Raw genomic sequence first — 13242 nt, 5'->3', positions numbered from 1 at the left:
GTCACGTCGTAGCCCAGACATAGGATGATCATGATAATGCTTTTAGTATAATGTAGAGAGTGCTAGTCTGAGAAAATCTGCAATTGGTCTTCATTTTTATTATTTGTGATTTTTGAATTATTTCGTTTTTTATGTTCTCCAGTTTGGAATTTCAGCAGTTACCTGGTTCCTAGGGTCCAAATTACCCTTGACCCCCCCCACCCACCGCTCGTACCTGCACCCCATCCCTGTGCTCGGCCCCTTAACCCTCTCCCCACCACTCACAATTCTCTCATTTGCCCGCAGGCTCTTCTTCTGTTCCACTGGGAACTGGGCAGGAGTTTCCAATGGCTGTCAAAATCTCCAGTCCAGTACCCAATGGATAGGGTTGCCACTTTTCGTCAATGTTCTTACTGCCAAGGGTGGGGACGGGTCCAAGACATCAGGGTTGGGTTGTGACTTAAGTGGGGGCGGGACATGATGTTGGTGGCTCGTATTTAAGGGGAAATAAGGAACAAGGAGTGTTAGAAATGGAGATGGAAGAGGGAATAGGAGTTGGGACAGGGGGTGCATGGGAGGCGGGACGGGGGCAAACAAATTTACTGTAAATTATATTGCTGGCAAAACTGTAATACTGGCCCAAGGCTAGGCCGGTGAAATACCTGCTGGGTGGCAACCCTACCAATGGAGGTGAGACCAGCGGACAGTATGCCGCCCCTCGATTTTTAGCTTTTGGCCTGCCCACAAATCTGGGCCTGAATGTGACATTGCTTATTCACTGTAAATGGAGCCCTTGGTATCTGTGAAGGCATTACTGGGAGAGAGAACACAGGAAAATAACGTTCTATGACCTCAGCACTGAAGCACCGCCCACTAATTTAGCCAGTAGGCCTGTAAGTACCGACCAAGAGCTTGGAGAGCCTCACCCCTTTCCTCCTAGTGAAAAAAACAAAACAAAACATTGATTATTGGTGAAAAACTGGAAAAAAAACCAGTGGGCCCCAGCCCAGACCCAATCCCTGTTACCGCTCCCTAGGCCTCTGGTGTCCTCCCCTAACTCATTTCACTTACACGCATTAAGGAGAGGATGTCGGGTATGTGGTGGAGCCCCTGTGGGAGGTTAAAGGGGTGCGGTGGGGGCCCATGACTCGTTTGACTTACGTGCGTTCAGGGGAGGATGTTGGGTAGGTGGCGGGGGTCCCTGTGGGAGGTTAAGGGGGTGCGGCGGGGGCCCATGACTCGTTTCACTTACGCGCGTTCAGGGGAGGATGTCGGGTAGGTGGCGGGGGTCCCTGTGGGAGGTTAAGGGGGTGCGGCGGGGGCCCATGACTGGTTTCACTTACGCGCGTTCAGGGGAGGATGTCGGGTAGGTGGCGGGGGTCCCTGTGGGGGGTTAGGGGGGTGCGGTGGGGGCCCATGCAGAGGGTACCAACTACAGGAAGAATTTTTGAAAATATTAGTCAGATCCCTTTACCAGGTGGGAAAATAGGAAGAAAACAGTGACCTTTTTGTTAGTAAATCTTAATCAAACATGCAGAAATTATTAAAATATATTTATCATATTATCTCAAATGTGTTTATATATTTCATGGCTTGGATCTACCTTAATATCTATGCCAGCATTTGCAACTATAAATATTCATGAAGAAATGTAAAACGTTCACCAATGAGGAATGAATAAGTCAATACACAGGCAGCGCCTCTCTACATATCACTATCTGTGTCCCTTTGGGGTTTGGGAGGTGTGCTGGCAACTGGAGGGAAGGAGCTGCTCTCTACATATCACTATCTGTGTCCCTTTGGGGTTTGGGAGGTGTGCTGGCAACTGGAGGGAAGGAGCTGCTCTCTACATATCACTATCTGTGTCCCTTTGGGGTTTGGGAGGTGTGCTGGCAACTGGAGGGAAGGAGCTGCTCTCTACATATCACTATCTGTGTCCCTTTGGGGTTTGGGAGGTGTGCTGGCAACTGGAGGGAAGGAGCTGCTCATTGCATATTCAACTAAACCTGAGACTGCGAGTCCTGAGAGACACCAATAAGCCGAGGTGCCCAAATCAGCAGCACAAGGCTCCTCCTTTCTTTGCTGTTATTACGGCCTCTGCTCCTCTGGGAAGGATTCCCATTTGATGTCGGAACATTGTTGGTGGGATTTGCTTCCACTGACCTACACGAGCAGTAGTGAGGTTGGGCTCTGACGAGTACTCTCTATACTATAACATACTAAAATTCCACTTATACGGTAGGTAAACTATAGCCAGCTGACAAGACCAGCAGGTGGCGCTGCTGTGGTTTTCAATGTATAATATTAGTTTTAAAACTGCCAATATCTTGAAAACTAGAACAATTAAAATGAATATAAATTGCAAAAGTGCTTAGAAGAGCCCTCCGAGGAATGGTGCATTGGTTTTGAGCATTTATATTTCTAAGAAATGGGTAAAATTAATGTAGTTTGCAAGAGCAGAGTACTCTCAGCAATGTGATATGTTTTTTTTTACATTATATTCCTTTTTCAAAATACCAAATATCTTAGTATCAGGCAGTTAAGGGAGACATAACCAATATTGCTCAATCATACCCAAAATGTTATGAAATTGTTGCTGCAGGACACAGCAATATATATATGTATATATAGAGAGAGAGAGAGCTAATTAAGGCTAGCAATAGTAGTAGCAGCATTTGGGTTGATCCCACTTGATGCAAAGGACCCCAGCCTCATCTGTGTGCAGATCTTCAGCAGCAAAAGACCATACCCGCACTTAGCCCCTTCTTATATGTAATAACAATATGTTTTTGTGTAAAGCAGCTGACTTGTTCTGTGTTATAGAGTCACCCTCTAGTGGACAGCCAAGGATACTGCAACTCAATCCACAAGGAACAAGGTTGCTGGATATCTGATTATCGCATACTGATATCCATAATATACTGTATATATGTATATATATATATATATATATATATATATACTGATACAAAATCATTTCTGTGTGTCAGAAAAGTACACTGGCTGAAGTCAAACAACAAAAAGAAATGGAATGAAGTCAGGGTATATTTTGTGGTGGAGGGGCTTGGGGCAAATGTGTCTTTTGTAAACAGGGTAGCACTGCTAAGGGTTGTAATCTATAACTCCCAGCAGGCAGTTAGTGGAAGGAGCTGTACTTTGATGACTATTATCCCACTGCTACTATAGGCACCATCTCTCCCTACTATACCTGCTATCCCACAGCCCCAGTCCCTTCCCAGAGGCTATTATCCCCCCACTGCTACTATAGGCACCATCTCTCCCTACTATACCTGCTATCCCACAGCCACAGTCCCTTCCCAGAGGCTATTATCCCACTGCTACTATAGGCACCATCTCTCCCTACTATACCTGCTATCCCACAGCCACAGTCCCTTCCCAGAGGCTATTATCCCACTGCTACTATAGGCACCATCTCTCCCTACTATACCTGCTATCCCACAGCCCCAGTCCCTTCCCAGAGGCTATTATCCCCCACTGCTACTATAGGCACCATCTCTCCCTACTATACCTGCTATCCCACAGCCACAGTCCCTTCCCAGAGGCTATTATCCCCCCACTGCTACTATAGGCACCATCTCTCCCTACTATACCTGCTATCCCACAGCCACAGTCCCTTCCCAGAGGCTATTATCCCCCACTGCTACTATAGGCACCATCTCTCCCTACTATACCTGCTATCCCACAGCCCCAGTCCCTTCCCAGAGGTTATTATACCCCCACTGCTACTATAGGCACCATCTCTCCCTACTATACCTGCTATCCCACAGCCCCAGTCCCTTCCCAGAGGCTATTATCCCCCACTGCTACTATAGGCACAATCTCTCCCTACTATACCTGCTATCCCACAGCCCCAGTCCCTTCCCAGAGGCTATTATCCCCCCACTGCTACTATAGGCACCATCTCTCCCTACTATACCTGCTATCCCACAGCCACAGTCCCTTCCCAGAGGCTATTATCCCACTGCTACTATAGGCACCATCTCTCCCTACTATACCTGCTATCCCACAGCCCCAGTCCCTTCCCAGAGGCTATTATCCCCCCACTGCTACTATAGGCACCATCTCTCCCTACTATACCTGCTATCCCACAGCCCCAGTCCCTTCCCAGAGGCTATTATCCCCCCACTGCTACTATAGGCACCATCTCTCACTACTATACCTGCTATCCCACAGCCCCAGTCCCTTCCCAGAGGCTATTTTCCCCCCACTGCTACTATAGGCACCATCTCTCCCTACTATACCTGCTATCCCACAGCCCCAGTCCCTTCCCAGAGGCTATTATCCCCCCACTGCTACTATAGGCACCATCTCTCCCTACTATACCTGCTATCCCACAGCCCCAGTCCCTTCCCAGAGGCTATTATCCCCCCACTGTTACTATAGGCACCATCTCTCCCTACTATACCTGCTATCCCACAGCCACAGTCCCTTCCTAATTATAAATGGTTGCTATGGAATTGTTCAACTGTACACAGTAGCGCCAGAAGAGACAGACCGATTCTGCTTATTTCCTTTAATAGAACATATTATGGCTAGTAAACATTTTTTGGGACAGGAAATCAAATGAATATTTTAGGTGAAGTCAGGAAAATAAGCAGGGTCAGAGTACAGGACATGCTGGCAACCCGCCTTGTCTGCAAAGGAAATGAGCAGAACGACCCACATATTCAGCTCTTATCAACTCCCTGTCCATTAAGGAAATCTCCTGAGGAGAAGCTGATCCTGCTGGAGTCGGGGAGGAGCCTCCAGTAATTCCATGGTTCCCATGGTAAGTTGTGTTACACAAATGACACAATAAAACTCTTCTGACAGCTGCATGCAGGGCTGCCATCAGAAATCATGGGGCCCCTCACAACAAAATTTTCTGGGCCCCCCTCCTACGCCCTGCCCCCCCAATGGCCCCTCCCATCAGTACAAAGGACACACAGACACTGGTAGCCAGGGCCCCCTAAAACATTGGTAGCCAGGGCCCCCCTAAAACATTGGTAGCCAGGGCCCCCCGAAAACACTGCTAGCCAGGTGTTACGTTTTGTATTGGTGCCAGGGCAGGGACCCCCTAAAACATTGCTCCCTCCCAGCATCCTCCAGCTCCCCCCTAGTATCCTCCAGCTCCCTCCCAGCATCCTTCAGCTCCCCCCCTAGTATCCTCCAGCTCCCTCCCAGCATTCTCCCCAACATCCTCCAGCTCCCCCCTAGTATCCTCCTGCTCCCTCCCAGCATCCTTCAGCTCCCCCCCTAGTATCCTCCAGCTCCCTCCCAGCATTCTCCCCAACATCCTCCAGCTCCCCCCTAGTATCCTCCCAGCATCCTCCCCAACATCCTCTAGCCCCCCATAGTATCCTCCAGCTCTCCCCAGCATCCTCCCCAACATCCTCCAGCTCCCTCCCAGCGTCCTCCCCAGCATTCTCCAGCTCCCCCCTAGCATTCTCCAGATCCTCCCTAGTATCCTCCAGCTCCCCCTAGCGTCCTCCCCAACATTCTTCAGCTCCCCGCCCATCCTCTCCAGCATCCCACTTCCTGCGGCTCCCCCCGCTTCGTCAGGCTGCATCCCCCAGCTCTTCGTCTGTACCTCGGCTGGCAGCTGCAGCTACTGTTTTATAAGGTTGTGCCCCGTGCGTGCTGACGTCACGCGTACGCATGGGGCGCAACCAATCGGAATACGGAGGGCCCGGCTTAACAGATTAAAGGGGGCCCGATCTACTCAGACGATTATAGCACACCTGGGCCCCCTTTAGAAGTCAAAATCGGCCGGGCCCGGGACAACTGTCCCCGCTGTGCCCCCCTGATGGCGGCCCTGGCTGCATGCAGGGAAGTGACACAATATCTATGTCAGCCACAACTTGCACCCTATTTATGAACACATGCACACAACTGCGTCATTTTGACACATGGGGCACAATTGCGGCAGGTACAACCCCCTGCACCCCCACAGTTCTGCTGGAATTCTGGGGTAATACACTGCATTGTGGGTAAAAATCATGGTGAAAATGTCTGGTTCTCCAGCAATTCCAATGGTTTTGTATTTTCTTATCTTATCTCGCATGCAAACCTAAGTCCTGGCACCCAGCGCTCACAGCCCAGTAGCTGAATCCCCTTGTTATAACACAAGGCACATGTGACTGCCACACTCTCTCAAGGAGACCTGCAGGTCAGAATGTCTATTTCTGCATCTTACCCTTTATTTGAATAAGAAAATGTGCCCAATGGCAAATATTTGTGCTCTCGTCCAGGCATTATCTCTGGCATGTATGTGTTCTATTGTTGGGGGTATTGCACAATAAACTTCTGATGGAGCTGTATCGCCCTCTCTTGAAAAAGGGGTGTGCAGGTCTGGACTGGCATTCAAAATAGGGCCTGGAATTTCAAGTACACAGAGGCCCAAACAGCCCCCCCCCCCAGCCCAATAAACAGTGACTGTCTATGGCATCTTACAGCAGCCCCTCTGGCATTTGCCAGAACCCACAGATTGCCAGTCCGGCCCAGGGGTGGGTATCCAGAGCTATAGGTTGGAACACTTATACGAGTGGCACTACCTGCTCATACACTGAATCATGCCTAGGTGTGGCCCCTAATGATCTCACTGTTCTGTTACACAGAATACAGCACAGACATATTGAAAGAATTGCCCTGAAGGCAGCATTGTGCCAGCATATTTATTACTAGGGAATGGCTAGAGACTAGCAAACACAACCCATGTGACATGAAGCCCACAGCACAAAATAACACAAAATAAGTGTTTAATAGTTGAGAATGGTACAAAGAGGAGCACAGTATCAATAGCCAGTACAAAATAATACATTTGCACAATTTAACATGTTTTGTTCCCAATATGCTACATTGTTGGTAATAACATGAGCCAGCGGTTACCCATTCAACTGGGGATATGGGGGGCAGATGGGACGGCTGTCCCGCAGCAACATTAGACCCTCCATGGACTTCTGCTCAGTTTTTGCTTAGTTTTATGGGCCTCAGGATTTCTTATGATGGACCTGGAAAGTTTGACCTTAAAAAGAATTACTAAAGCCATAAAATGAATATGGCAGCCCTATAACATTAATGATTCAGGCCTTCAAAACTGTTCTCAGGAACTTCCCATCTGGCCTCTTGTTAGGCCATCTTTTGAGTGTCGGTGGCACTCAGTGTGCTCTGGGCTGAGAAGCTGAGCTTAAGGACACAGATCTGTACTTGGGTTGTGGTGGGCCTGGGCTGGTATAGAAGTAGCATTTTAGCCTTATTCTGTGTAAAGGTTTAGTTCTCCTTTAAAGTCTGGTGAATGGCAATCAGAAAGTACAGGGTTGCCTTGGGCCTTAGCAAATCACACCGTGCTGGTAAGTCATAGTGACAGGTGTAACCAACAGATTAATGCTGCAACCATGTGCAAGGGTAAGTTTATGGGGTACAAATTAGCTCCTGCCTCCTGCTGTCTAATCCCTTGGACTACAGAGGCTTGTAAGGGACAGAATACATTGGTTCTATTCACCTGTAAAGATCCCCAGTTGAATGGGTACAGCCTCCACAGCCACCACCAAAGAGGCCCACAGCACTTTAGATATCAGTCGATATAATGTGAAAATGCATTTTGCAACATCAACAAATTAAAATGAAGAAGTTTAAAAAATTCCCCCGTTCCCATGATCTGACCGTTGTAACATTGCAATGACCATTAAAAGTCGAATGAAGAAGAATTTCCAGCCTGGTGACTTCGGCCGCTCCTTTCCTGACCACAAACCACAGCCCAGCCATGATTACTAGGAGATCATATGTAGCAGAGAGCAAGGCTACAAGTGTAAGGATATTAAAGGCCTCTACACCTTCCTTTGTTATTTGTGCTATAGATTGTACTTACTGGTAATATTAGAAAACTTATTATGTTTAATTTGTAGTAGTACAATTCTTCAGCAGGGGCCTTTGGAATTATTCCATTTAAGCACCCTTTTGTGGCCCCCATTAGCCCATAACAAAGTCCCACGGTTCAGCCATTCAGCCATAGTGTAAAGTTTTCAATAAAAACCATAAAAAAACCCAAGTGCTATAAATATTCATCCAAAATCTACTGGCATTTCATAATTATCTAGTACATACAGAAAAAGGCATTCTACCCAAGTATTACCCCAAATGGTCTTTAGGCTGGGTCGCCCCAACTAATTTTCTAAGCCTCACTAGGAGAAACAGCCTTACAGTTTTGGGTCTCCACAGTATCTACAGTATCAAGGGGCCCTATTCATAGACAGCATATGGCCAAAGTGTCATTGTCCCATTCAGCCTCATAGTATCTATCTTAGATTAGTGCAAGAAAAATAAGATTACTATGATCATGCTCCTTTTGCAGGGATTTTTATTAGCTTCCATAATATATATTATTATGTTTAGTGTATGCCCCCCCCCATACAATTCAGTGTGCCTACAGGTTTATAAACTCCATCAGCGTGCAGCAACAGGAAGGCAAAAGCACTTGGTTTGAACACTGAACTTCCTGTGGGCGCACACTCACAGTCTATTTATGTCAGTTCTAGCCTTGCTTAGATGGGTACCTGTCTTCCGTTCTGCATGAGAGTACCTTCAGTTTCACACACATTTATACATACAGTATATATATATATATATATAATACAAGTTGCTGTATTGTCATTTGTGGAGAGAAAAAGTAAGTATGAACGTTTCAAGATATCCTCAAACATTCCTTAGATAAAGTGCTGATCAAATGCTTTCAAGGTTCTGGACATATTCTGGGGCACCGAGTCGGACCTAATGGAGCACAATTTATTTCTCCTTGATCAGAACCATCTTTAGGAGGGATTGAAATATGGAAATGGTTGCCATCTGGCCAGAGTTACAAATCCACCCTTGGCCTGATGCCCTCTCCCAGATTAACCACTGCTCCCATAACTCTCTGTCAGCCCCTTTTACATCACCGCCTCACCCCTTTATGAGATTACACCGCCCCTTTTATGTCACACTCCGCCTCCTTCGGGTCCCACTCCGATTACATTTCTGTCCATCTGGGTATTTTTTGTTTTGTTTTGTTTTTTTAAAGATGGCAACCCTAGAAAAACAGAAAACTGCCCCATATATACTTATATACAGTTGTAGGAAGAACATTGGCAGAATAATGGATAGCAGGTATATGTTTTATTTATTTGTATTTATTGTATTTATCTATTATTATCTTAATAATTCCCTGTTTGAATTAATGTATTCTGCTGTACAGTGCCGCGTACATAAGTAGCACTTTATAAATAAAGATATATATACATACATACATAATAGAGCAAGTTGGAAACAGCAATACTTTATATCCATGTAGCCTAATTGCTGGCCCTTTAGCTGTTGTTAATTTACAACTCTGAGCCACCACCAAAAGCCTAAAGGGGGGGTTGGGAGTTGCAGTTGAGCAGTTAAAAGACTGGGCAGCCTTACTTTGTACAACTAATACTCTAATATAAAAACAGCCTTGTACTTTGTGGACATATGGCACTAATGGTCATGTCCCACACCTGAGTTTGATGAACGATCACATGTTCTAGGGATAGAGATGTCATCTCTACCTAATGCACATGTGCATCGCTGCACCCTGGAAGAAAAAAAGGGGGGTGTTGCTCAAGGGGGTTCATGCATATAAAGTCACAGCAGCCATTTAATTTTTAGCCAACAAGTTACTGTGCCTGAATGGGAACAAATTTAGCAATTAGCTCTGCTCTCTAACAACTAATTCCAGAAATGAGGTCTGTTCATCCATGGATCTCTATTTCTAGTGCTCCTAAAGGGATTTTTCATATTAACTTGACATATGTCTATGGTATAGCCATCCCTTTAAAGGAGAAGGAAAGGCTAAGTCACTTGGGGGTGCCAAAATGTTAGTCACCCCCAAGTGACTTAGAACGCCTACCTTGTACCCCGGGCTGGTGCCCCTGTACGGAGGGAACAGCACCAGCCCGGGGCACCTGTAGACACCGCTTCCTCCTTCCTTTGCGCGCTGCCGGCGAAATCCGCCGAACGGCGCATGCGCAGTAGAGTGAAAAGCCGACTTTAATGTTTAAGTTCGGCTTTTCACTCTACTGTGCATGCGCGTGCAAGCGAGGAGGAAGGAGGAAGCGCCGGCAGCTACCCCGGGCTGGTGCTGTTCCCTCCGTACAGGGGCACCAGCCCGGGGTAAAAGGTAAGCGTTCTAAGTCACTTGGGGGTGACTAACATTTTGGCACCCCCAAGTGACTTAGCCTTTCCTTCTCCTTTAAGCCTGGGGCTGCTGGGTAAAATCTGCAGCTTTGTGCCAAAGACTTAGGGGCAGATTTACCAAAGCACGAATTCGAATCCCGAATGGCAAAAATTTGGATCGGAAACGAAAAAGTCGCAAAAAATATACAAGAAAGTCGCGACGGCGGTGAAAAAGGCGCAGAAAATACGAAAAAGTTGCGACGGCAATGAAAAAATCGCAAAAATATCGATCATTACAAAAAAACGCATTCAAAGCGTTCGTGCCTTAGTAAATCTCCCCCATAGTCTCAGCGCTGTCACCCCATCTGTAAATGATCCCTTTGGATCTGTTCTGTGCTACCCTAACCTATGGGGTATCTGACTCAGCCCTTAAAGGACAAGGAAAGGTTAATTAAAAGTAAGTCTAAAGGCATTCTTTTTAAGTACTTACTGCATATCTAAATTCCCAGATCCCTGCTTGCTTCTCTGAGATATGGTGCTGGCAGCCTACAGCAGTGTGAAGCCTACAGTGACATCACTGAAATCTCTCTCCCCTTCCTGTAGGTGCCAGCGGCAGCCTTCCTATTCTCTGAGCATGTGTGTAACTTGATCCTGTCTGCTGTTCTGAGCTACACATGCCCACCAGCCAATCAGAAGCGGATCTGGCAGAGGGGAGGGGGGGAGGGAATGAAACACATGTGCAGTATGAAGCAAGGAGGGAAAGGAAGGGAGAATACCTGTTTAGAGATGGCTGCCTGTTCTAGAAAATGTGAAGTAAGTGTGACTGAGTAAATATGTGATTAGGTGAGCCAAAAGTGTGGCGTTTTTACTAAACAATAGGAGGACTATTGGGCAGTATGCTTTTTAAATTTTGACTTGCACTCTCCTTTAAGAGAACAAAGTTGCACAACAGGGAACAATGGGTAGGACAGATTAGTGCCAAGCAAAATTCACATATTACGCAGGTGCTAGAGTGTGTTTGTTCCTGCTCGTGAATGAGCGCCTTGGCAAATATTTAGCCCCAAGCAGGCTTTAATGATCCCCGCCAAGTTTCGGCTTAGGCAGCTAATGGGAATAAGTACCCAGGGCTTGGGCACAGGAAATTTGTGGTCGGCTTTGACTGTAGTGTGTGCAACTGAACCGCAACAAACAGCCAGCTCCATTGTGTTACACGAAACCCTTCTACAGCCTACAGAGAACAAAATGTCTATTTCCCCACTATATCCTGCTGTTTTCAGATGCCCTCAAGGAAAAGAACCTCCCAAGAGTCATCTGTGATTGGTTAAGAACTTGAAAAAATTAAAAAAATGCTTTTCCAATTAGCTCTACATATTAATTATGGAAGAGATTACTGTGCTTCAACCGCTGGCTCATGTTATTACCAACAATGTAGCATATACAAGTGTTCCCTCCCCAGGGTATGGTATAAGGCTGGGCTGCCCTCTGTCTCTATTTGCTATGTGTAAAAATGGCTGGATCCCATGCAAATCAACCCACATTAATCAATACCTTAACGTGGCTACTCATTAACTGGGAAATAATCAATTACCTTTGTGACTGAGCACAATGCTTCAATTAGCAGAACCCTGGGGCAACCCTTGTTATGAACCACTGCATGATCAACTTAAGGAGGCCATACACAGGCCATACACGGATTCTTCAGTCCGAGTTGAAAGCTTATCTGCCGGTGTATGGGCCACCCTGAGGGGCCTATCCAACCAATATCTGGTCAAAAATCAGGCAGATATCAATCGAACAGGTTTAAAAATCTCATCATTGGCTGGTTGATGCGTGCCTCGCCCCAAAGGCCTATACCCCTCACCTTGTGAAGTGATCATTTGGCGGTAGGCCTAGGCCCACCTTAATATGGGCATTCTTGGAGCTGGCATGGAGTTGCCCCAGGGTTCTGCTAATTGAAGCATTGTGGTCAATCACAAAGGTAACTGATTAATTCCTAGTTAATGAGTAGCCGGGTTTGGGTATTGATTAATGTGAGTTGATTTCCCTGGGAGCCAGCCATTTTACTCATAGCAATTAGAGACAGAGAGCAGCCCAGCCTTATCTTTCAATGCATGGCCATCTTAAGATGCCATATTTAATCCTGGCAGACAATCTACTTTTCCAGTCCATGGCAAACTGCCTTCTACATGGTGCTTTCTGCCCAAACCTCTTTGTTACCTTATTTTATTTCTCAAGGCTCAGTTCATGCAGCTTAATCCAATAGCCAGTGCCCTTGCCTGGAACAAAGCTCTGCCATCCATTCATACCAAAAAAACATACACTTAGTGCCTGGCCAAGTTTTGCCCAAACAACTGCATACATATGGCGTCCTAAGACCTCCTTTGCTGTAACCCATTAGTTACACCAGTCAGTATAGCTTACTCTTATGCTGTTATATTATGCCCCTGCTGCCTGACTATTTCCTGCCTTTGGAACATTACAGGGGCCCCAAATGTCAGCACTTACCCCCTTTTGAAGTGTGCAGCATAGGCGCACTGGAGGGCAGCTTCAAGAAAGTAGCCCAGCTCAAAGTCATGGGAAGGGGAGCTGCCCTTAGAGCCTCTTGTGTGGGCACTGTTAGTGCTCTGTAGGAGAAAGAAAGCATTACTTGCACCTTGTATCAGTTTGTAGCTTCTAGTGGTCTCCGCAGAAGACTGGGCTGTATACCAAATAGATTCTGCACCACATTTTGCATATTTAATTCAGAATAGGTAAGCTGGCATTATTATCTCTCTATACAAGTCATGTACACACCTATAGTGATAACATGCCACCCCCTTCTGGGATCTTGTTATGGATTTATAATATAATACAAAGGCTATTGAAGCTTGAGGCTTGTATAGATGGCGGTTTGGGAATGTAAATGGAAAAAACAACTGTACACAAAGGGTTATAATTACACGGCATTGCCTTGTTTTCCACTATGCAGCTCCATGTGTTGCTAGGTCTGCATGCTTGATTTATCCCGGGGGCAAGTCGTACATGGCCCCATTGGCTTATAAAATTAGACCAATATTTACAATACAAAGGATGTTCTGCTAAATGTTAAAA

At 46.4% G+C, this 13242-nt stretch overlaps 1 protein-coding gene across 1 annotated transcript in view; it reads right to left on the bottom strand.

The window, feature by feature from the left end:
- Positions 1 to 13242, bottom strand: part of ttc7a (tetratricopeptide repeat domain 7A) — a 232863-nt gene that overhangs the window by 206248 nt on the left and 13373 nt on the right. The window contains exon 5 of the mRNA XM_031902470.1: positions 12658 to 12776. Within this exon, the coding sequence (XP_031758330.1) occupies positions 12658 to 12776 (119 nt within the window). The remainder of the gene's footprint in view (positions 1 to 12657; positions 12777 to 13242) is intronic.

This window comes from Xenopus tropicalis, chromosome 5, assembly GCF_000004195.4.
Source record: "Xenopus tropicalis strain Nigerian chromosome 5, UCB_Xtro_10.0, whole genome shotgun sequence".
NCBI lineage: Eukaryota > Metazoa > Chordata > Amphibia > Anura > Pipidae > Xenopus > Xenopus tropicalis.
This window is presented reverse-complemented; position numbering and strand designations above follow the sequence as displayed.